Consider the following 26,455-nt stretch of genomic DNA (forward strand, 5'->3'; position numbering starts at 1 on the left):
AAGCCATAGGTACTGCATTTTAAAGACATAGTTAAACTTCACTTTTTGGAATTTACACATACTTTTACATGTATCCAAAGATCTATGCACAAGAATACTTGATGCTGAAATTATTGTGGTAACAAGATTTGAAACAACATGCTTTTAAATTGGTGGAAAATCCATAAGATGAAATGGTATGCAGCTATTAAAAACAATGGGGTACATGCTCATTACTTGCAAACAGTGGTAAACCCATCAAGCACCATGAACAACCACAGTAAGATGGCATCACGAAAAGAAAATGACAATTCTCCAGAAACCAAACTCAAAGTGATGGAAGATTCTGATCTAAATGATAGAGAATTCAAAATAGCCGTCATGAAGCAATTCAACGAAAGACAAAAAAAAAAAAAAAAAAAAAAAACTCAGAAAGGCAGTTCAGTGAGTCTACCAGGAATAAAATTAAGGAACAAAAGAAGTTCTTTTTAGTAAAGAGAGTTAAACTTTAAAAAAGAACCAAACAGAAATTCTAGAGCTGAATAACTCATTAAATGGGATGAGGAATTAGAAAGCATTAGAAATAAAGCAGATCACATGGAAGACAGAATTAACAAGCTTGAAGATAGAAATCTGGAAATAATTTAAGTTGAGGATAGAACTAAGATTTTTTTTAAAATTAAAAAAATACTGTATGAGAACTATCTAACTCTGTTAGGAAAGGCAACATAATGACAATGGATAGGAGAGAGGGACAAGGGAACAGAGAGCCTATTTAAAGAAATAATAGATTTATTATTTAAGAGAACTGTATCTAAGAGAACTTCCCAAAGTTACAGAAGAAATTGACCATAAAAGTACAAGAAGCTAACAGAACACCTAACTGTATCAACACAAAAAGACCTTCTCTAAAATACATTGTATTAAAACTGTCAAAAGTCAATGATAACGAAAGAATTATAAAGACAGGGTTTGTATCCATGTCTCAGCCACCATGAATAAAGCTGCAATGAGAGGGGTACTTATATCTTTATGGATAAATGTTTTCAGATTTTTTGGGTACCCAGAAGAAGGATTGCTGGGTTGTACAGTAAGTCTATTCTTAATTTTTTTAAGGAATATTGCTCAGCCATAAGAGAAGATGAAATACTGCCATTTGCAACAAAATGAATGAATCTTGAGATCATGCTAAGTGAAACAAGTCAAACAGAAAAAGTTGAGAACCACATGACTTCACTAATATGTGGCATATAAAATTGAAAGCAACAAACAAACAAACAAACAAAAAGGTCATAGATACAGATAACAGTTTAGTGGTTACCAGAGGGTAAGGAAGAAAGAGGTGGTAGAAAAGGGTCAAGGGGGTCAAATATATGGGTAGTGAACACACAATGCAATATACAGGTGATGTACTATAGAACTGTACATTTGAAACCTATGTAACTACTAACCAATGTCACCCCAATAAATTTAATAAAGATGAAAAAATAAAGGCAGCTAGGGGGGAAAAAGATAGTAACCCACAAAGGAATCCCCATCAGGCTAGCATCACATTTCTGAGCAGAAATCTCAGGAGAGAGTGGAATGATATGTTCAAAATATTGAAAGATTGAAACTACCAGCTAAGTGAAATAAGTCAGACAGGTAAAAACAAATACTGTATGATCTAATTTATATGTGGAATCTAAAAACAAAAACAAAAACTGAACTCATAGATACAGAGAACAGACTGGTGGTTGCCAGAGGTGGGGTGGGGGATGGGTCAAAGGGATCAAGAAGTACAAACTTCTAAATGAGTCATGAGGATGTAATGTACAGCATGGTGACTATAATTAACAATACTGTCATGTATACGTGAAAGCTGCTAAGACAGTAACTCTTAAAAGTTCTCATAGGAGAAAAAATTGTAACTATGAGTGGTGACGAATATTAACTAGACTCATTGTGGTGATCAGGTCACAATATATTGAAATAACCAAATCATGCTGTATACCTGAAACTAATATAATGTTATATGTCAATTATACTTCAATTTTTAAAAAAAAGTAAGATTGTGGTTGTTAGGGGGAGAGGACAACGGGAGTTACTGCTTCATGGGTGCAGAGTTTCTGTTTGGGGTAATGAAAAGGTTTTAGGAAAAGATAGTAGTAATGATTGCACAACATTGTAAATGTAATTAATGGCACTAAATTGTATTAAAAGTGATTAAATGGCAAAATTATGGCATACCGTGTTTCCCCAAAAATAAGACCTAGCCGGACCATCAGCTCTAATGCGTCTTTTGGAGCAAAAATTAATATAAGACCCAGTCTTATTTTACTATAAGACCAGGTATAATATAATATAATATAACGTAACGTAATGTAATATAACACCCGCTCTTATTTTAATATAAGACCGCATATAATATAATATAATGTAATATAATACAATACAATATCACACACAGTCTTATTTTAATATAAGACTGGGTCTTGTATAATATAATACCTGGTCTTATGTTAATTTTTGCTCCAAAAGCCACATTAGAGCTGATGATCTGGCTAGGTCTTATTTTCAGGGCAACATGGTATATATTTTACCACAATAAAAAACAAAAAAAAAGTATGTCAAGGATGAAAAAGAACACATATGTAACTTATAACTTGTATAGGTAGGAACTGTATGATTATCCTGTATATGTAGTGATATGGAAAAAAGTCTCAAAAATATGTAATTAAGGGGGAAAAGGGCAAAACAATTTTTTATTTTTTATAAAAGTAAAGGGAGTAAAATAAACAGACTCCATATATATATATATATGGGTGTGTGTATGTATGTGTGTGTGTGTGTGTGTGTGTGTGTGTGTGTGTGTATGCACGAGGAAGGCTATCTAATCATTTTATGTTCACATAATTGGAAGACTTTAAAAGTCGGACAATATCAAATGTTGACAAACATGTAGATTGATAGAAATGCTCATGCACCACTGACGGTACAATCACCTTATGGTATAACCTCTTTGGAAAGCAATTTCCAGTAAATATTCACATATCTTTCAGCCCAGCAATTTAATTCCTATATGCCTCTAGGTCAGTGCTCTCTAATAGAATTTTCTGCGATGATGGAAATGTGCTATATCTGTGTTGTTCAACACAGTAGTCAGTGACCACATGTGATCTACTAAGAATTGAAAATGGGAATGAGGAATCTTAATTTTATTTAATTTTAAATGAAATTTAAATAGTCATATGTGGATTTTAACAACTATATTAGATAGTGTGGTCCCAGAACTCACATGCATGCATGAGAATATACACATATAGAATACATAAGGCTGAGATATAATGGAAAATTGGAATCTGATAATAGGAAAATGGATTTTAAAATTGTGGTATTTATGTAACATAATATCAACAGTGAAAATGAATGAACAAGAGCTACAGGTATTGATAGGGATAAATCACAAAGCAATGTTAAAGGAAAAAGCAGGTTGCAGATAATTGTTAAAACATCAAACAAAACATTATACAAAGTTTAAAAAATAAAGTAATATTACATATTTCTTAGGGATACACGCAAATGAGAAAAGTATGTAATTATTCAATCCTTCCTAATACACTCAGAGGAACAGTATTACTGGTCCCAGTGCTGAAACAATTAAGTCGATTCCAGGAGCTCAGCACCAGGTCTTTGATAACATGCCCAAAGGAAGCCAGACATTGAAAACAGAAAGATAGCAGAAAAAGAGAAAAACAGAAAGAGCACAGGTCCCGTATCATTTCCCAATCTCGGTTTTAAGGCAAGGCATTCTTAATATCTAGATGTTTTCCCTCTCCTCTGAGCCCGAGGCTCTACTGGTATTTCTTTAACTAACCCAGAGACCACCTATAAACCACATCCCTAAATTATTAAGAAGTTATCTTTGTTTCTTTCTACATCTATGTGACAATTATTTTTTCAGTCTTTAAAAATCTGATACCATAATAATAGTAAAGAAAAACAATTATTCGTTTTAAACTTACAACGCCTCTGGGAGGAGTCACTGGGGAAACATGCCGAGGAACACTCACTGGGTGTCTAGAAACTTTTCCTTGATTTTTGCCATCTGATCTGAAAGACAGAATTACTTTTGAGCTCAATTGCGATTAAAACATTTCCATATGACATATTATCCATACCTTGTATTTTCCCCCAAACAGAACCATGATATTGGTAGGGTGGTGAAGATGATCATGATCATAGCTAAAGTTTTCATAGCATTTTTAACAGCTTTCACACATTTTTAATCCTTACGGCACTAGAAGTTTGGTTAACCCCATTTCACAATTAAATAAGCTGAAATTCTAAGAAATTATGTAATTTGGTCAATTAGGCCAATGTTCCAAACTTTTCTCCTCAAGTCTTCCTAAAATCAGAGAAGAGTAAAAGTACAGTCTTAAATTGCATATACAAAACTTGAAGTAGTCAATCTAAAAATTAGGAAGTCAGCTAAAAATAGGAAGTCAGCTAAGTTTTAGACATGCCGGGGGGACAGCAAGTCGCTAGGTAGAGATGTATAAGAGATAGCTATGGTTAAGGAACTATAATTTCGGAGATGCTGATTAGGGAATTACATGGCTTGCCCAGTCTGGAGAGTGTAAGAGAAAGAAAGGATAGGAATCTAAATCTGTTTTTGACTATGTTAAACATTAAAGCTAATATCAGGATACTCTAGGAAAAATGTTTATGTAGTAAGTGAAAAAAATAGGGTACTGAAGTAAAAGACAAGGTATGTATATTTTAAAATTATCATAATAAAAACTAGTCATTAAGTAATTAAACTGTGCCAACAATGTGCTGTGGGTTTTATGTGTTAACATTTCCTCATTTCATCCTCACATTAACCGTAAGAAAGAGACAATAAGAAAATGTTCAACATTTACATTTTTTAATTTTTATCCCGAATATTTTAATCTCTAATTAAGAAGCCCAAGTCAGAAATTATCACCCCAAATCCTACTTACTCCACCATCAGAAATCAATGTCAAGCAAAATGAACCCTAAGGACCATTTTCAGTAATATACAGGCTGGTCACCATAATCCTTTCCCCCTCACCATTTTAACATGTAGCTGAGTCACCATTATCTTCTTACCCCTGCCAATCATGTCAAAAGAATATTATAGAGATAACTTACAACCCTATTTTTAAATCAGCCTCTATAATATGACTATCATCACTAATAATAACTTTAAATTATTTCATGTGAATTTAAAAGAAAAAAAATCTAAGTACTCATATGTTTGTGATCTCTTCTTTCTGAAGCAGCTTTTCCGTAGTTGATTTCTCTTGATGAAGACAAAAGCAGCAAATACAATAAGGGGAACAATTAAGAAGAAGAATACTAGAAGTCCATCCCTCAATGCAGTATTCTTTTCTAAAGAGAAGAATTTTATATTAATGATCATTAAATTAGAAGTTAACTCATATTAACTAGAACATACTAGGTGATAACAAATATTTTACATTAATTTTCACATTGATCAAACGTCAAACTGATGTAAATTGAATACAATGAGAAGTCTTGCTCACACCTCATCTCTGCCTATTTCATTTTTGCCTTCCCCAAAATAACCACTTTTATTAATTTCTTAGATTATCTTACAGTATTTCATGCAAATATAAGCAAGAACAAAGTATGTTTTTATTGTCAAACCTTTCTTACATAAAAGGTAGCATACCATAAACACTACTTAGCACATCCCTTTTTTTCACTTATCTATATATCTTCCCAAATCATACATAGAGGCCCGCCTCATTTTCTGTACAGCTTTACGAAACTACATTGCAAGAATGTTCTATAGTTTACTGAACCAGTACCCAACTGATACTTTCGTTTTTCTAATCTCTTGTTATTAAAAAAAATGGTATCAGGTTGGTGCAAAAGTAATTGTGGTTTTTGCAATTGTTTTCAACCTTTTAAAAACTGCAATTACTTTTGCACCAACCTAATGATACAATGCTTTTCTCCACGCATAAATTTATTATTTTCAGGTAGTTAAATTTATCAATCTTACTTTTTTATGGCTTCTGGATTTTAACAAGTCTTATTATGATAGTGCCATTATTATAATGAATAATAACAATGGGTGCAGGTACAGCTATAGAATAATTTCCCAAAAGTTGAATTGCTGTATCAGAGGGTAAATACATTCATCATTTTTATGAGGCACTGTCAAATTGTCCACCAAAATGGTGGTTACAATTTAGCATGCCAGCCAGAAATAAATAAGAATTCCTCACAGTCTCACCCATAGAGTCAAACTTGTGCATTTTAGCCATCCTGGTAGCTGAAAAATTACATCGGATATAATTTTCATTGCATTTCTTATTTATACTATGAGTTAGGCAACTTTTCATATGTAAGGAAACACTGTATCTCTTTTCTGCTCAGTACTTTGACAATTTTTCTACTGGACTATGGGTTTTTTTTCTTCTCAATTTCTAAAAATTCTTCATGTGGTAGGGATATTAGCTTTGTCTGTGCATGAGTTGGAAATATTCTCCCCATTTTGTCATTTGTCTTATGATACAATGCTTTTCTCCACGCATAAATTTATTATTCTCAAGTAGTTGAATTTATCAATCTTACTTTTTATGGCTTCTGGATTTTAAGTCTTATAATAACTTTTAAAAATTCACTAATTAACATCAATTTTAACTGTTCCATGGTCTACAGTAAATATGAACGGTAGTGGTAAACTAAACATTTTCCTTATAATTTTAAGTTTGTAAAAGTACCAGAAATTTCTGTTAAAAGTTGTATGACACTACATGAAACAACATTCAACCAATTAAAAATATCAAAAATTAAAGCAAACCTAATATATCATTATGTACCTACTAATGAGTAGATAAAATTTTGATTAAAGGATCAGACACTGGGAAGGTTATGTTGAAATTGGTACCTTCATGCTGTCAGTAGCATTATACAAATTCATTTGGAATTTTTATCAAGAACCATAAAAAGGATTATACCCTTCAACCCAGTAATCTCATTTCCAGCAATTTATCCTCCAACTGGATTAAAAAAAAAAACATAAGTATTAAGATGTATGCTACAGTGTTATAGTGTATATCAAAAACTTAGAAACAACCTAAATGGCAAATAATTAGGAAACAGCTAAGTCAAGTTATGGCATATCCACTCAATGGGATGATCTACAGCTATTAAAATCCATAGTTCTAACTTCCACTTCTAGGCAAGATGGAGTAACAGGGACCAGATTTATCCTGCCAGCGGTGACAAGCAGAAAACAAGGCAAAATATATTCAGTAACAGTTTTTAAGACATTGGATGTCAGGCAATGAAGAGCAGTGATCCCTGAGACAGAAAACAAATAAGGTGAGCTTTACTATTGTCCTAGTTTGCTGTCTAGTGAAAGTTAACAGATTATGAGTGAGAAAACCGAAACAAAGCTCAATGGTCTCCATGAGGAGATGGAGCTAGTTGTCTGAGGAATCCAATGCAGCTAGAGTTCAACTGGCAAAGAACCAGAGAGGAGAGAGCTGCACAGACAACTTGAAATCTCTGCAAAGGCTTCCTTTCAAAATATTCAGTTAAATATTGATCAATGTATGCATATAAGGAAACCACCTGAAGCTAGAGAAAGAATCAACTGGAAAGATTAGCAAAAACAAACCCCACAACTCACACAGGACTAGAAAGAGTGCCTTTTCCTACCATTTCCAGTGGAAAGCTCCATAATTAATATGGCACTGAGTAAAATAAACAGAAGTGGTTTTGCCTCAGTAATGGGGCAAAATTAGCCCTAGGCTAAATGCTGCTCAGGTCCTCCATAATAGGGCTTAAAAGCAGAACCCAAAAGGATCAAATTATGTCCAAGTAACATAAGCACACTACAACAAGTTCATCAACATAAATCCAAAAATATCTAGTATCCAACAAGGCAAAATTCACAATTTCTGGCATCCAGTAAAAATGTTGAAGGCATGCAAAGAAGGACAATATCATCCAAAATGAGGAGAAAAATCAATCAATCAAAACTGATAAAGAAGACGCAATGATAGAATTGTTAGACAAGGATGTTAGAAGTTATTATGATTGTATTCCATATATTCAAGAAGCTACAGTCAAGATTGTATGTGCTATGTGGAAACATAAAAGATACAAAAAAGAAACAAATAGAACCTACAGACATAAAAACTATAATTTCTAAGATGAAACATACACCAAAAGTTAATGGTAGATCAGATAACACAGAAGAAGAATGAACTTGATGAATAACAACAGAAATCATTCAAAATTGAACAGAGAAAATAAACAACAACAACAACAAAAATCAAGGCAAATTAAGGAGACGTGAAAGAATTCCAAATTTTCAAATATACATGTAACTGAAGTCCTGAAGAAGAGGAAAGAGGAAGACAAAAAAATTTTGAATAATGGTCAAAATTTCCCCAAATTTGAAGAAAATTATAAAAACACAAACTGAAAAAGTTCAACAAATCCCAAGGCATATTGTAATCAAATACTAAAAATCAACTATGAAGAGAAAAATCTTACAAACAACCAGAGAGTAAAAACACACATTACAAACAGAAGACAAAAAAAAAAAAAAAAAAAAAAAGATGATGGCAGATTTCTCAGGAAAAACAGTGTAAGCCATTGGACAATATAGGAAAATCTTTGAAGAAATAAAAGGGGAATAAAAATTTCACCCTAGAATTCTTTACCCAGTTATTAATCAAGGTAAAATAAAGACTTTTCCAGATATACAAAAGCTAAAAGTATTTGTCACTGGTAGACCCGCATTATAAAAAATGTGAAAAGAAGTACTACTACAAGCAGAAATTAAATGATACCCAATGGAAATCTGACTTTACACACATGCAAAAATGAAAAGCACCAGAAATACTAACTATACTAAATATGAAGACTTTTTGTATTATTTAAATCTCTTTCAAAGATAATCAACTATTTAAAGCAAAAATAATAGCAATGTATTTAAAGTCTCTAACATATGTAGAAGTATGTCAACAACAGCACAAAAGGCAGAGAGAGAGAAATGAAAGCATACTGGAGTGGTACAATATCCCATGAAGGAAAACTGTGATTGAAAATTATTAATATGGTAGATTTAGACTCAAACATATCAATAATCAAATTAAGTATAATCAAAACTACACAATTAAAAAAACCGAGATTGGCAGACTGGATGGATAAACCAGCAGGACCCAACTATATGCTGCCTACAAGAAACCTGCTTTAAATTTAAAGACATAAATAGATTAAAAGCAGAAGGATGAGAAAGGCTTTCCCATGCTGACTAACAAAAAGAAATCTGGAGTAATTATATTAATATCTAATTGCAGAGTAGAGAGCATTACCAGGTATAAAAACAGCTAGTTCATAATAATAAAGGAGTCAATTTATCGAGAAGACAGAACAATCCTAAATGCTTATGCATCTAATAACAGAGCTTCACAATACATAAAGCAAAAATTAACAGACATACAAGAAAAAATAGGCAAATTAGCAGTTACAGCCAGAGATTTCAATATGTTTCTCTCTCAATAATTGGCAAAACAAGTATGCATAAATCAGTAAAGATATAGAAGACCCGAACATCTGTCAACTAATATAAACTAATTATTTATAAAACACTCCACCCAATCATAGCAGAATACAAATTATTTTCAAGTGTATACAGAACTTATTACTAAGATAAACCACCTCCTGGGCCATAAAACAAGATTCAAAAAATATAAAACGATTCAAGTCATACAAAATATGTTCTCTGAATACAGTGGCATAAATGAGATATCAAAAACACTAAAATACCTATAAAATCCCTCAGATACTATAAAACAAAGTAACGTATGTCCAAATTCATGAGTCAAAGAAATAAAAAGTATTAGAAGTTATTTTGAGCTGAATGAAAATGAAAACACAACATATCAAAATTTGTAGGTTGCAAAAAAAAAGGCAGTTCTTAAAGGAAACTTGATGGCACTACAATTAGAAAAGAAAAAAAGGTCTCCAATCAATGACGTGATCTTTTATCCTAAGAAACTAGAAAAAGAGGAACAAATGAAACTCAAAGTAAGCAGACACGGAGAAAATATTTACTAAGCACATATTTCACAAAGGACTTATATCCAGAATAAATGACTCTCAGAAACAAAACTCAAGAAGACAAACAGCTTAACTAAAAATTAGGCAAACAATTCTAACAGACACATCACCAAAGAAGATAGGTGGATGACAAATAAGCACACAAAAAGATGCTCAGCATCACTAGTAATTAGAGAAATACAAATTAAAACCATAATGCAATACCACTACACACCTACTAGAATGGCTAAAATTAAAAAAGACTGATCATACCAAGTGTTGGACAATATGTGGAAAATTTGTTGTTGTTGTTTTTAATGTTTTAAAATATATTTTATATATTAACTCAAAAGTTGTTAATGTAAAAATTGTATCTATCTCATTGTCGCTGAAGAAATGTGGAGAAATTGGAACCCTCATATACAGCTGGAGGAAATGTAAAATGGTACAGCCACTTTAGGAAACAGTTTGGCAGTTTCTTAAAATGCTAAACATAAAACCTACTCTAGAGGAAGCCGGATGGCTCATTGATGAGAGCGGGAGCTCTGAACAACTAGGTATCTGGTTGGATTTCCACATGGGCCAGTGAGCGGCGCCCTCCACAACCAGATTGAAGGACAACGACTTGGAGCTGATGGGCCCTGGAGAAACACTGTTCCCCAATATCCCCCAATAAAATTTAAAAACAACAACAAAAAACCTACTCTATGAACCAGCTATACCCCCTAGTATTTAACCAAGAGAAAGAAAGTATATCTTCTCAGTAGGAAGATATTGGTGAACGAGCTCATTCATAGTCTTATCAGAGAATAAAAATAAGTAGTTAAGTAATTACGATAATATGTAATAGTATTTACAGTAATTGGAGAATAGAAAGGGCATTATTAATTCAGATTTACACAGGGAAAACTTCAAGAGGAACTAAGTTATATGAAATCTGGGTAGCAACTAGCTGAGGTCCAACAACATGAATATAATATAGTATGAAAGTCCAGAGGTAAAAGAGAGAGAAGCCTATTAGAGGAAATACTAATAAGAAGTTACAGTGATTTAAGCATAGTGAAATGATGTTGGAAAAGTTAAGCTAGGGACAAATCATACAGGGCGTTTAAGCCATGTTAAGGATTTTTGGACTTCATTCTAACAGCAATGCAGAAGCACTGAATTTAAAGTAGGACACTGGCATAATCAAAACTGAATTCTTGAAGAAAAACACTAAAACTGTAATGTAGTATAGAACATAGATTATAAGAAGCAAGATGGAAAGGAGCCTAGGTAAGACGCCACTTTGTAAGTACATGCAAGAAACTGAAGGCAAGTGATGGTAATGAAAAAAAAGAAAACATTTTTGAAGAATTTAGGAGGCAGAACCAACATAATTTAATGTGTATATATAACTGATGTGAGAAGTGTGGGAAAGGTAAAAGGATGCCCAATTTTTGACAGAGGCCACTGGGAGAGCACACTCATTTACTTCTATATTACTTGCCATTGTATGTCGGTCCACTGTCCACACTTCCTCCGTATCCTTTAGTCTCACAATTTGGGGGAGCCCAGCCATTTTCACAGTGACAATTCTTATTGCTATTACATACCTTCAAAACAATCAAAATACCACTTTTGTTAATTGTGAATGTTGCTCTAAATTATGTACTCTAGAATGGAAACCAAGAGGATTAAATACATGGAAATCCATAGACACTCTTTTTAAGAATAAAAAATGTATCCCGTATCTAAATTCCCCCAATATGTAAAAATCTTGGAAACTCACTTAACCCTAACTAGAAATCCGTATTATTTAGCACTTCTTCCATGAACAAACCAAAAGAAAATATTACCTACCCCATGTCCATGACACTTTTTCTGAATATCACAGTCATAATTCAGAATAGAAGCATTTACACATTGGAAGTTTCTACAGATCTGAAGGGGGGAAAAAAAAAAAAATGAAGTAATTGAGTTAAAAAAAAAAAAAAAGGACATATTAATAAACTAGCCAGAAAAAAAGATCTGGGTATCGATTATTTCATTGATAAACACTTTCAAACTTTTAAGGAATAGTTAATTACCATATTGTATATTTGCAAAGGTAGAAAAATAAGTGAAATTAATTAATTGACATAGAACTAATGATTAAAAAGGACAAAGATGACACAAAAGCCAAGACCAATGATGGAATTATAATCTACCCTTTCATACAAATACAGGTGCGAAAAACCTAAGTAAAATATTCACAAATGGATTTTTTTCAAATCAAAAGAAGCCAGACTCAGCTAATACCAAGAAAGGCTCAATGATGGGAAATGTATTACTATAATATCTCGCATAAATTATTATTAAAACATCAAAATAGCATTCAATAGAACCTGAAACACATTTTAATTTTTAAAATTCTTTCAAAAATAAGAAAACAAGGACATTCTGTTGATAAGACAAAACCTACCTTTCAGTATCATGATTAGGGGATCAAATATATGGTGATGGAAAAAGAACTGACTCTGAGTGGTGAGCACACAATGTGATATATAGATGTATTGCAGAATGGTACACCTGAAATCTATATAACTTTACTAACAATTGTCACCCCAATAAACTTTAATTTTAAAAAAAGTATCATGATTAATTATGAAACAATACAAGGATTTCTATTAAAAGCACTACTAAAAATAAATTGTCTTATATACTTTCAGAAATTCTAGTTCATACAATGAGATACAAAACAGAAATGAGTCCTAAATAGTGAAAAACCTATAAAAAGTATCATTATCTGAAAAAAAATATTAAACTAAAGAACTAAAGGAATCAACTAAAAACTTACCAGAATTTTTTCAGTTTTCTGGAAAATTGATCTTTATTTTTTAAAAAAAAACTGCTCTTTTGTGATGTTAGAAAAAAAGATTAAACTTTTTATGAAGATTATTGAGTGCTATTCTAAAATATTAGGTAACCAACTACACAAAATCAGAATGTTTAAATGCTCTAATGAAATAAAGAGCAATTAGAGAATAATGAAATATCAATTGATAGCACTACAACTGTTCTAAAAATTACATACATTTCAAAAGAATTGAAGAGTCAAAGGATCCCCAAATTATGTTTCCTCCAATAATTTCAATTAGTTTTTAAATAAGAAATATATTCACATGATTAAAACTTTTTAAACTAAAGAAGATTCCACAGTAATAAGTCACTCACTCCTCTCCTGTCCTCCATACACTCATTTCTCCTGGATAAGGATTTCAAAATACTTTTTTCATACATCCATACATCTTTTGAAGAAATAGTCTCCAATAGCTGCCATATTCAGCTAAAAGAAGACATCTTTTTTCATAACTGATTTAGTGAACACTGGAAACATTAAAGAAGATCACAGAAATAAGATGAAATGTGTTACTATCTGGCAGGTTTTACTTTAGGGACAGAAAAATTCCAAGCTCTCAGTGGAAAAGGGTGTTCTGACTGGCAGTGTTTTACTTTGTAGAATGGGTAAAACCAAACTGGAAAAAAAAACTGATAAACTGCTGGAATGGTAAAGTAAAACCATCTTCTCCAACACTCTCCACTCCCCACCACCAACAACCACCGCACATGAAGTAGGGCAGATGAAGATACAAAATTTCTCATTTACTGATTTCAGGACATAAGTTTGGAGCCAAAGATGAACTACCTGGGACAAAACAAAGAAGCTGAAGAGTTCTCCCTTTACAAGTCTTTCACACTAGGTGTTGAGTAAATATATAAAGAATATAGGTCTGAAGTAGTACCAAACTGTCAGCCAGCTCAGACAGCCAGAGTCCAGCCTTTAGAGAGGCCGGAAAGGACAGGATCCAAGCTATCCTATTTTACGGCTACACAAAATGTTTGGTGTTTGGTTCCATCAGTGTGTCAGTATAGGAACACATACCAAGCATTTGCTATCCTTGTGCATAAATGTTGTTGGCATAGTAAGAAAACATAATAAAATGCAAAGTTAAAAGGCTTTATATCTATAATTGTTAGTACTAACCTGGAGTTTAAAGTCAGTATTTTTCCAACAAAAGAAAAGGTCTGTGAGGGTTTGAAAGTCATAGTGATACATCTTACATGGGACAAATCAGTAGACACTATTATTATTAATATTGGTGAGGGAAATATATTAATGTGTTTTTCTTGCTATAGAAAAACAAGTAGTACAACGGAAAGAAAAAGATATATGTAACTGCCAAATTGAACTCACACACACACACACACACACACACACACACACCACAAACATACAATTTGTGCAATCCAGTGAGAGGAAGACAAACTAGGAAACATTTTTTAAAAAATCGTTTAACAACAGCATTAAATAAGATCATAGAAATAGGATGAAATGTTAATAAACTACACTGTGCCAATAAAAGCCGAAGCCCAATCAAATTATAAAAATACAAAATGAAAATACAAAAACAAGACAAACCAAGACAAAAAAGACAAAATTGAATGATTTTTTTCAATTTCTTTATGGCAAAAACAAATGACAAACTGTAAAAAATATTTACAACAGACATAACTGACAGTTAATATTCTTTATATATGAGTAACCCTTAAAAATAACAAAATGACATCCCAACAAAAAAATGGAAAATATGAAAGTGGACTTAACAGAAAAAAAAATATATAGAGCTAATAAAGATATAAAAAGATGTACAAGAAGAGAAATACAAACTAAAATAATGAGGCTTCTTTTCACTTAATCAGGATGTCAAAAATTAAAGAGATTAATAACATACAGTGTTAGCAAGAGTGTGGAAGAAAATAAGACACCTTCATACAAAATTAGTGGAATGTAAATTGTTACCACCTTATTGAAAGGTAAACTGGCAGTGTCTATAAAATTTTAAATGTATATATCCCTCAATTTTAAAAAATCTACTAGAAATCTAACCCACAGAAATATCCACAAAAGTAGGTGAGATTAAATGTAGAAGAGTGTTCAGTTCTACTAAAAAAATAAACTGTAGACAATGCTATAAGAAAGTGAAAGATCTGAATATATAATTATCAAACACAATGTGTTCTAAGTGAGAATATGTTATCTTCAAATGCACTCAGAACATTTATCAAAAAATGAATATACAGAGTCAACTTATTAAACATGGATGTTTCTTCCATTCCTAGAAATGACCAAACATATTAAACCCAGCATCAAACCTAAAGCATGCCCAATTTCCAAAGCAAAGAGTCATGTTCACAGTCAGTAATGCTTTTGCCTTGTATTATATCATATTTTGGGAAAAGAAAAAGGCATATTTTGCTTAAAATCTCATAACTTTGGTAACAAGTAAATTTTTAAGTAATCAAGCATTCCAATAAAGTGTATCACTACTGTCATGAATTCTTCCCACTGTAGATTCACCAAGCCTGTGAATGTCAACAAACGTCTCTATACATCAATGCTGTATTAGTCTGTCACACTGACAGAACACTTCCAAAATCACTTCTAAAGAACAGAGGACCAGCTGACCTTCAATTTTTAATTTTTTAAAACAAAATAATATAGACACATGGTTAAAAATCAAATAGTGCTAAAAGTGCTTATGATGAAATAAATCTATGACCCACTTCTATCTAGTCTGCCAGTCTAGCAGTCTAGAGGCAACCACATTTCCATCTGGTAATTCCCTCCCTATTTTAAATTGGTATCCTATTTCTTGACTTATCTATTTTGGACATTATCAATTAACGTTCTTTATGATAGATGAGAATTCCATTTTCTAATACAAACACAAATGCCCCTCCTTAATCTTCTCAACCTAAACATTACTTAATAGTTACCCCATAATATTGGGATACTGTCGACTCAATACATTACATGCTACTATTATCTGAGCAAGTTCAGAACTAGGTGACAGGAGACAGGAGAGGCTGACAACTGGAGATCAAAGTATCATCATCAATAAAGCAGTTAACATGCTGTAAGTAAACAACGAAATGGGCTTCCTAAAACTGCATCCCAAAGTCAAACTTACCTGCCTAGTCACAGGCTGCTCTGGACAACCACAGGCCTCCCCCCACAGAAGCAGAGCCTGCCCTGCTAAATTTACTGCATGGTTGAGAGAGCAGACCAGAATTCACCCTCTCTGCAGGCAGGCAGATCTGAAAAGAGAAGACAGAAGGGACTGAGCCACTCATGCCCAGTGTCTTCTCCCAAACTCATCAACTGCATCAATCACTTTGCGTCCCTTGGAGCAAAGTGAAGGAACACGCTGAGGCTGAGAGTGTTATTTATTTTTTCCAGCTTTATTGAGATATAATTGACATATGACATTGTGTAAGTTTAAGGTATACAACATGTTGATGTGATAAACTTGTATTTTGTGAAATGATTACCACGGTAGGCTTAGTTAACACTCCATCATTCCACATAATTGCCATTTCTTTTTTTGTAGTGAGAACATTTGAGATCTACTCTCTTAGTACTTTCAAGTATATAACAGTGTTAAACATAATCACCATGCTGAATATTAGATCCCTAGAACTTATTCATCTTATATCTGGAAGTTTGTACCCTTTGACCAATATCTCCTTATTTCCACCACCCTACCCTCCAGCCTCTGGCAACCACCATTCTACTTTCTATTTTTATGAATTCGCTTTTTTTAGATTCCATATGTAAGTAAGATGATACAGTATTTGCTTCTCTAACTTATCTGACTTAATATAATGCCCTCAAGGTCCATCCATGTTGTCTCAAATGGCAAGATTTCCTTCTTTCTCATGAATAATATTCCCTTGTATATACTATATACAACATTTTCTTTATCCATTCATGTATTGATAGATACTTAAGATTGTTTCCATATTTTGGCTATTGTGACTAATGCTGCAATGCACATGGAGTGCAGCTATCAACATAAGATTCTGTTTTCAATTCCTTTGGGTATATATTCCCAGAAGTGGAATTGCTGAGTCATATAGATCTATTTTCAATTTTCTGAAGAAACTCCATACTGTTTTCCACAGTGGCTCTTGCAGTTTACATTCCCACCAATAGTCCACACAGGTTACATTTTCTCCACATCCTCATGAACACTTGTTATCTCTTGTCTTTTTTATGATAGCTTATATAATAGGGATTAGGTGATACCTCATTGTGGTTTTGATTTGCACTTCCCTGATTAGTGATGTGGAACATTTTTTCATGTATCTGTTGGCCATTCGTTGTCTTCTTTAGAAAAATGTCATTCAGATGCTCTGCCCATTTTTCAATCAGTTTGGTTTTTTGCTACTGTGTTGTATGCGTGCCTTACATATTTTGGATATTAACTTCTTATCAAATATATGATTTGCAAATATTTTCTCCTATTCCATAGGTTGCCTTTTCATTTTGTTCATTATTCCTTTTACTGTGCAGAGGCTTTTCAGTTTGATATAATCTCAATTATGTTTGCTTTTGATGTTTGTGTTTTTGATGTCTTATCAAAAAAAATCATTGCCAAGACCAATGTCATGGAGCTTTTTCCTTATGCTTTCTTCTAGGAGTTTTACAGTTTCAGGTCTTATGCTGAAGTCTTTAATCCATTGTGAGTTAATTTTTGCGACTGGTAAAAGATAGGGGTCCAATATCATAAAATATTTAATAGCATGTGAATATCCACTTTTGCCAATGCTACTTATTAAAGAGATAATCCTTTCTCCATTGAGTATTGGCTCCCTTGCCAATATTAGTTGACCAAAGAGGCAGAGGTTTGTTTCTGAACTTTTAATTCTGATCTGTTGGTCTATGTGTCTAGTTTTCTTGCCAATACCATACCATTTTATTACTATAGCTTTGTAATATAGTTTAAAATCGGGAATTGTGATGCCTCCAGCTTTGGTCTTCTTTCTCAGGATTGTTTTAGCTATCTAGCATCCTTGTGGTCCCATACAAATTTTAAGATTATTTGTTCTATTTCTGTAAAAAATGCAAATGGAATTTTGATAGGAATTGCACTGTATCTACAGATGGCTTTGGGTAGTGTGGAAATGTTAATAATATTAATTCTTCCAATCCATAAACATGGGATATCTTTCCATTTACAGGCATACCTTGGAGATATGCAGGTTCAATTCCAGTCCACCAAAATAAAGTGAATATCACAACAAAGGCAGTCACATGAATTTTTGGTTTCCCAGTGTATATAAAAGTTATATTTACACTATACTGTAGTTTATTAATTGTGTAATAACACAGAATTGTGTCTAAAAAAATGTAAAGACTTTAATTTAAAAGTACTTTATTACTAAAAAATGCTAACCATCATCTTAGCTTGTTGAAAAAATGGTGCCTGTAGATTTGCACAGCTCAGGGTTGCCACAAACTTTAATTTGTAAAAAAAAAAAATCCACAATATCTGCAAAGTGCAATAAAGCAAAGCGCAATAAATGAGGTATGTCTATTTGTGTCTTCTTCAACTTCTTTCCTCAGTCATGTAGTGTTCAGTGGACAATCTTGCACCTCCTTGGTTAAATTTATTCATAAGTATTTCATTTTTTTATGCTATTGTGAATGGCATGGTTTTCCTTATTATTCAGATAGTTCATTGTTAGTGTATACACATGTAACTGATTGCCAAATCTTGATCTTGTATCTTGCAGCTTTACCAAATTCGTTGATTAGTTCTAACAGTTTTTCAGTGGAGTGTATAGGATTTCCTATATAAAAGATCACATCATTTGCAAACAAAGACAGTGTCTATTACAGTTTTGATGCCTTTTCTTTTTCCTATCTTGAATGCTCTGGCTACGACTTCCAATACTATGCTGAATAAGAATGGTGAGATTGGGCACTCTTGTATTAATATTATTTCTGGTCTTAGAAGAAAGCTTTCAACCTTTCACTGTTGAGTATGATGTAAGCTGATGTGGGTTTGTCAGATAATGCCTTTATTTTGTAGAGGTACATTCCTTAAATACCCACTTTGTTTAGAGGTTTCTATCATGAACAGATGTCATATTTTGTCAGATGCCTTTTCTGGATCTTGAGAGAATCATACAATTTTTATCTTTCTTGTATTAATGTGGTATATATTTATAGATTTGCTTATATTGAATTATCTTTATATTCCAGGGATAAATAAGACTTGATCCTGGTGTGTGATATTTTTAATGCGCTCTTCAATTCAGTTTGCTAATATTTTGTTGAGAATTTATGTATCTACATTCATCAGGGATATAGGACTGTAATTTTCTTTTCTTGTACTGCCCTTATCTGGCTTTGGTATTAGGGTAACACTGGCCTTGTAAAACAAGTTTGAAAATGTTCTCTCCTCTTTGAGTTTTTGCAAGAGTTTAATAAGAATTGGCATTAATTCTTTAAATCTTTGGTAGCATTCACTAGTTCAACCATTTGGTACTAGGCTTTTCTTTGCTGGGAAATTGTTGATTACTGAGTCAATCTCCTTTTATGTTATTGGTCTGTTCAGATTTTCCATTTCATCATGATTTAGTCTTGGTAGGTTGTATGTTTCTAGAAATGTATCCATTTATTCCAGGTTATCCAATTTGTTAGCATATAATTTTTCATAATCTCTTACGAATCTTTGTATTGTCTGTGGTATCAATTGTAATGTTTCCTCTTTTATTTCTGATTTTATTTGCATCTTCTCTATTTTTCTTAGTCTAACTAAAGGTTTATCAATTTTGTTTATATTTTCAAGAATCCAGGTCTTGTTTCTTCTATCTTTTCTTCTGTTTTTCTGGTCTCTATTTAATTTACCTGCCCTGATCTTTGTTATTTCCTTCCTTCTACTAACTTTGGGCTTAGTTTGCTCTTCATTTTCTATTTCCTTGAAGTGTAAAGTTAGGTTGTTTGAGATCTTTCATTTTTCTTACTGTATACATTTATCAGTATAAGCTTCTCTCTTAGAACTGTTTTTGGTGCATCCCATAATTTTTTATTTGTTTCCATTTTGTTTGTTTAAAGATATTTTTGATATCCCATTGTTCGTTCAGGAGTGTGTTGTTTAACTGCCACCTATCTGTGAACTTTCAAGCTTTCCTCTTATTGATTTCTAGATTCATACCATTATAGTCAGAAAACATACTTGGCAGGATCTCAATATTTTTAAATTTCTTAAAACTTGTTTTGTGAACTATCATATGATCTATCATGGAGAATGTTCCATGTACACGTGAGAAGAATGTGCATTCTGTTGCTGATGGATAGAATGTTCTATATATGTTTGTTAGGCCCATTTTGTCTAAAGTATAGTTCAAGTCCAGTGTTTCCCTATTGATTTTCTGTCTTGATGATTTATGCATTGTTGAAAGTGAGACACTGAAGTCACCTACAATTATTGTATTGCTGTCTTATTTCTCCCTTTAAATCTTATATTTAGTTGTTCTAATGTTCTATGCATGAATATTTATGACTGTTAAATCCTTTCGATGAATTGACCCATTTATCACTATATAATGACCTTCATTGTCACTTGTTAAGTTTTTGGTTTAAAGTCTATTTGTCTGATATAAGTACAGCTACCCGTACTCCCTTTTGGTATTTACTTGCATGGAGTACTTTCTTTTCTGTCCCTTCACTCTGAGCCTGTGTGTGTCTTTAAAGCTGAAGGGAGTCAGTACTTCTTGTAAGGCATCTCTAATGGTGATGAATACCCTGAGATTTTATTTTTCTGGGAATGTACTGCTCCTTCATTTCTGAAGAGCAACTTTGCCAGATAGAGTATTATTCATTGGCACTTTTTTATTTCATTACTTTGAATAATATATCATCCCATTCTGTCCTAACCCATAAGATTTCTGCTGAGAAATCCACTAACAGACTTGTGTGGGTTCCCTTGTAAGTTGCAAATGTCTGTCCTCTTGCTGCTTTTAAGATTCTCTCTTTCTTTAATTTTTGACAGATTTACTATAATGCATCTTAGAGAGGCTCTCTTTAAATTGAGCTTGTTTGGTGACCCATTTGCTTTATGAAGTTGAATATCCAATTCTCTCCTCAGCTTTTAAAAGTTCTCAGCTATTATTTCCTTAAATAAGCTTTCTGCCCTTTCTCCCTCTTCTCTTTCTGGAACTCTGATAATTCTCAAATTGTTTCTTCTAATGTTATACCATAAGTCACCAGCTTTCTTCACTCTTTTTCATTCTTTTTTCTTTTCCTCTGAATATATAAATTCAAAGTCCCTGTCCTCCAACTCACAGATTCTTCTGCTTCATCCATTCTGATGTTGATACTCTCTGTTCTATTTTTCATTTCATTGTATTCTTCAGATCCAAAATTTGTTTCATTCTTTTTTATGATTTCTCTCTGTTAAACTTCTCATTTGTTCATGTATTTTTTTTCCTGATCTTGTTAAATTGTCTTTCTGTATTTTCTTGTAGCTCACTGAGCTTCCTTAAAACAGCTATTTATTTGAGTTCTTTATTGGTAAATCACAGATCAACCTGTCTTTGGGGTCAGTTACTGACAGATTATTGTGATCCTTTGGTGGTGTCATGTTTCCTTGATTTTTCATATTTCTGAAGTTTTGGATGGCTGACTTCACATCTGAAGCAAGAGTCAACTCCTCCAGTCTTTATTAACTGCTTTCATGAGAGAAGTACTACCTTCCTTCAGCCCAACTAGGGATTCTGAGACTTTCTCAGATCTTCTCTGGATATGCCTGCTCCATACTTCTGGGTCCCTCTTGTGGCAGAATTCTTAAGCTTACTGCCTTTTCTTGATTCTGCAACACACCAAGCCAAGTGTTGACAACTCCCTTTTGCTTTCCCAAGGGTGGTGCTAAAAGCTCAAGTTTGTTGTTTCTCTCTGTCTCGCAGATTCTGGCTGGCTTTCTGTGCATGCTCACTAGCTGTCTGCAAAAGCTCATTCTTGCTACCACTGTTGGGAGGGTATACAGGTGCTGGCCACAGGATTGGGGGGTGTCTGGGTAAGGCACACAAAGTGCTAGGTAGTGTCCCTGGGCCATTTAGAGGGATCTAAAGGCAAGGCATCCCCAGCCACTTGTGGGCGGGCTTCTTGGTGGAGTCTGCTATACAGTTAGCAGGATCCGCATCCTTTTACTATCTTCCAAGGGTCCTACGCCCCTCTCCCAGCCTCTTCTTCCCCCTCAGCCATGCAGATTACAAGTCAGTACTGTGTTTGGGCTAAGAGAGAATAGGCTCTGCAGAGCTAAGGCAGCTGGGTGCTCATTCAGCTGCTCTCCTTTTCGCCCTTGGCAGTAATCACAGGCTGAAAAGATCTCTCCTGGCCCTAAGCTGGGCCATGTTGGGTGAAGGGTGATGCACGCAGAGTCAAACTGTTCCTCTTACCCTCTGCATTGTGTTCAACTAATATTTTTTTTGCTTCAACATTGTGCTGGAATTTCTCCACTAGAAATCTGGACTTCTGCAAAAGTTCTTATCCGTGGGTGATTGTTTATGATGTTGTTTTGCAGGGGCTTCCAGGCTTCCCAGGGCCTGGAAGGGCTCGAGTCAAGCAAAGGCCACTGCAGGGTCCACATCCAGGACTGAGGTCTGTATGCCTATTACCTGACACACAGGGGACAAGACTCCTTCCAGGTCCCCTGACATATGGTGCTGGATCCCACAGCTCTCACAAAGGCTGGATGCCAAATTGTTATTTTTGGGGCCTCATATTTAGCCATTTGGCTTAGGTACTCAAAAACCCATGAATGCTATTTTAATGGAAGTTCTTCCTGGAGGAAACAATGAGGTGGGGAATAGGTATCCCCTGCCAACAATTAAGAAGAAACACTGTTGATTTCAAAGCTAAGTACTAAGTATATTTTCTTTCTTATATAGCCTTTGTTTTTACTGCACCTAACACTTGTCTTTCTTCTTACACAATTGGATGTTGCCACATAAACATTCAAACCCTCAAAAAAAAAAAAAGCTATTATATAATTTCCTTTTTTCCAGAAACCTCCTTACAGGGCCTCGTTGCTCCAATCTAAATTGGTTATTCTCCTGGCCTGGTACACAGCTATTATCTTGGAATTTCTCTTTGACATACTTCTATGTCCTAAATTAAAATTCTTTCTCTTTGGTTTACTTCCTCATTTGCTGGAACATTACAGTTAGATGATGTCCTAAGAAAGCATAAATAAAAGATAAATTTTCTAAGCCTTTGAATCTCTGAAATGTTTTTATTGTGCCCTCTCACTTGATTTATACTTTGGCTGGGTACAGAATTCTAGGTTGAGAATCTTTCAGAAACTCCCTGTCTTCCAGAATTTGGTTCTCAATCTCATTCTTTTATATATGACCTATTTGGGGAGTTTTGTTTGCTTATTTGTTTATTTGTTTTGTCTCTGGAATCTAATGCTAATTTTCTTCACAAACTCTGAAATTTCATAACTGTCCACTTTCTCTGTTTTCTTTCTCTGAATTAGAAATTTAAATTAGTTGAATTTTAAAATCTTCAATTGATCCTCACAGGCTTTTATCTTGTCTCTCATTTTGTCTCGGTTGTTCAGCTTCCTCAGAGAATTATCTAACTTTATGTAAGAACAGACCTATAGTTCAGTTATAGTTCAGAATGTATGAAGGGGAACAATGTACTAGGGTTAGGCTAGGGAGACAGGTATTTCATAGGATGACCAAATATAACATCAGAATTCTTACCTTCTCATCTCCAACCTAGAGGACTAGGTAAATGGTTGCTGATGCTTTGTTGACAGGATAAAACAAGCAGACAGATAGGAGAAGAGACTAGCTTCTCCACTAGTAGACTAAAAGTAATTCCATTTTCAGTCTCATGATTCACCTCACTCTCAGCTATAACCATTATTTTCAAATCACCGATTTGTTTAGGGTTCTGCCAGGCTAGGGTACAGTCTCTTGTTCACATCCTATCAATTTGCACTGTAAGCTGCAGGTTCTACTACTACATCGAACTACTCTCTGTCCTCTTTCAGTTTTTCAAAATTTGTGGACAGCTTTGTCTACTGATGAAATCTCACATATTTAACACTTTGGAATTTATTCCTCTACATTCTGAGAGGATTTTGCAGATAAGGAAGATAAATATTACAATCCACCATCTATTATGGATGCTTTTCCCAAGTCATATTTTTACTCTGAACTTCATTAATTTGTAATACCTGAATGTGATAATTACTTGTATGCGTCCATATGTAAAGGACACAGGGTGCTAGACATGTGGTCAAACATTATTATGGATGTTTCTGCGGGGATGTTTTTTGGTGAATTGAACATTTAAATCAACAAACTGAGTAAGGTAGACTGCTTCTCCAATGTGGATGAGCCTTATCCAACCAGCTGATGGCTGGTATAGTACAACAAGACTGACTCTCCCCCGAGTAACAGGTAACTACACCTGCCTAACTGTCTTCAATCTGGGACTGTGGTTTTTCCTGCCTCCTGACTTGAACTAAAACATCGGCTTTTCCTGGGCCTTGAGCCTGCTGGATTTCAGACTAGAACTGTCATCAGCTCTCCTGGTTCATAGGCCTTTAAACTCAGGCTGGAGCTTCACCATCATCTCCCCTGGATCTCCACCTTCCCAAATGCAAACCTTGGGTCTTGTCAGCCTCCATGATTATTATGTGAGTCAATTATTTATAATCTATCTATCTATTGATCTCATGAATTTTCTAAATTGGTTCCTGTGTTTATGGAATTGGTTCTCTTACCTAATTACATTTCAAGATGTTAATGACTCTATTTCCAATAGTAAAGAAAGTATCAATAGTCCATGGTGCAACATGGCAATAGAGATACGCAAAGTATCACCATTTGTTATTCCTAATCAACACTTATAAAATCAAGATCTGGGTAACTGTATATGATACTTTTGAACGTTTTGTCAAACTAACAAATATTAAATTGACTGGTTACTCCTAATACTGTTGGACAAAGTGGGGAAAGAAAAGGATGAGCTCAGAAATCAGAATTCCCAGCTCAATTAAGTCACACATGACCTGGAAACTTCTATGTGTGCCCTGATGGAGACCCTTACCTCCTGTAGCAGCAGAGCTGAGATCTCTGAAAAATCAAACCCAGAATCTCATCCTGCAACTGGAGAGATTACAGTACAAGTCGAACTCCTCGCTTCACAGGATATCTACATTTAAAGTGAGGGCACTGATTGGGAAAGAATGAGATCCTGAAAGCTGAAATGGGGATGTGTCAGAGTCCCTGATGAAGCTGTGACAGTAAGACTCTTAATTTCTGATGAGTCTTCTTTGCCAGTGGAAGCAGCCTCCCAATCCTCAATAGAGATACTTCGACTCCTAAGAAATGGGATTACTACTGCATTGCCTGAGGGAATTCTAATAGCCTCCTTTGAGGAAGTTGCCAGGCAAGACAATGCTGATTCTCCTCAGGACTTACCCCTACCACACTTCTTTGCTTCTAGACTTATAACTAGACTCAAGTATCAGCAGGACTCTAAAGGTGAGGTACAAAGTGGGACCAAAAGAACTACTTGAATTTTCTAATTTATACAGACATAAAACTAGGGAACATGTATGAGAATAGATATTAAGGGTGTGGGATAATGGTGGGAGGAATATAAAGTTGGATCAGGCCAAATTTACTGATATGGGCTTACTAAGTAGAGATTCTGCATTTAATGTTGCAGGCTGGAAATTTAGAAAAAGCTGTAACAGTGTGTTGGTTAAGTGGCTGGAAATGGAAATGGACCAAAAGGTAGCCCATGTGAGTGAGTGAGAAATCTTGGAGCTGTCTTGGTTTAAGGTAAAAGAAACAATTGAAAGGCTTAGGGAGATTGGAATGTTAGAGTGGGCTTGCCATTTAAGACCTAGTCAGTCACTCAGAGGGTTCAGAAGACACACATTTCACCATGACTGTGAAAAATAAATTTGTGAGGGAAGCCCCAGCATCTTTGAAGAGCTCTGTGATCACTGTTCTCTGTTGTAGACTAGGCTTTACAATGGGAACTGCGGTCACTGAAAGAGAAAACTGAAATGCAATCAGAGTATTCGGATCCTAGGGTAACAGGGGCCAAGTGACAGCCCCCAACTGTCAAACCAATGAGAGCAGTGTCAAAGCGACAATTAGAATAGTCTGACTCTACCAGAGGGTACAGGGTGTGGGGGGTGGGAGATGAGGGTAAGGGGGATCAAATATATGGTGATGGAAGGAGAACTGACTCTGGGTGGTGAACACACAATGGGATTTATAGATGATGTAATACAGAATTGTACACCTGAAATCTATGTAATTTTACTAACAATTGTCACCCCAATAAATTTTTAAAAAAAAGAATAGTCTGACTCTCATAGACCATAGTGTTAGATAGTTGATCACCGTCCTTCTAAAAGTAAAATAGATAGAAAGCCTACTAATAAATTCTTATTAGATCTATATAAGCAGAAAATTTTTAGGTCAAGTGAACAAGAAAAAAACCTGAGTCAAAAAAACTGAGTCACGA

General features: G+C 34.2%; 1 protein-coding gene across 1 annotated transcript in view; it reads right to left on the reverse strand.

Annotated features, from left to right (window-relative positions):
• Positions 1-26,455, reverse strand: part of ADAM9 (ADAM metallopeptidase domain 9) — a 98,088-nt gene that overhangs the window by 3,910 nt on the left and 67,723 nt on the right. Inside the window, exons 17-20 of the mRNA XM_019748146.2 lie at positions 11,920-12,000; positions 11,567-11,672; positions 5,235-5,376; positions 3,984-4,071 (exon numbers count right to left, since the gene is read on the reverse strand). Coding sequence (XP_019603705.2) covers positions 3,984-4,071; positions 5,235-5,376; positions 11,567-11,672; positions 11,920-12,000 — 417 coding nt within the window. The remainder of the gene's footprint in view (positions 1-3,983; positions 4,072-5,234; positions 5,377-11,566; positions 11,673-11,919; positions 12,001-26,455) is intronic.

The sequence above is a fragment of the Rhinolophus sinicus genome, linkage group LG04 (assembly GCF_036562045.2).
Source record: "Rhinolophus sinicus isolate RSC01 linkage group LG04, ASM3656204v1, whole genome shotgun sequence".
NCBI lineage: Eukaryota > Metazoa > Chordata > Mammalia > Chiroptera > Rhinolophidae > Rhinolophus > Rhinolophus sinicus.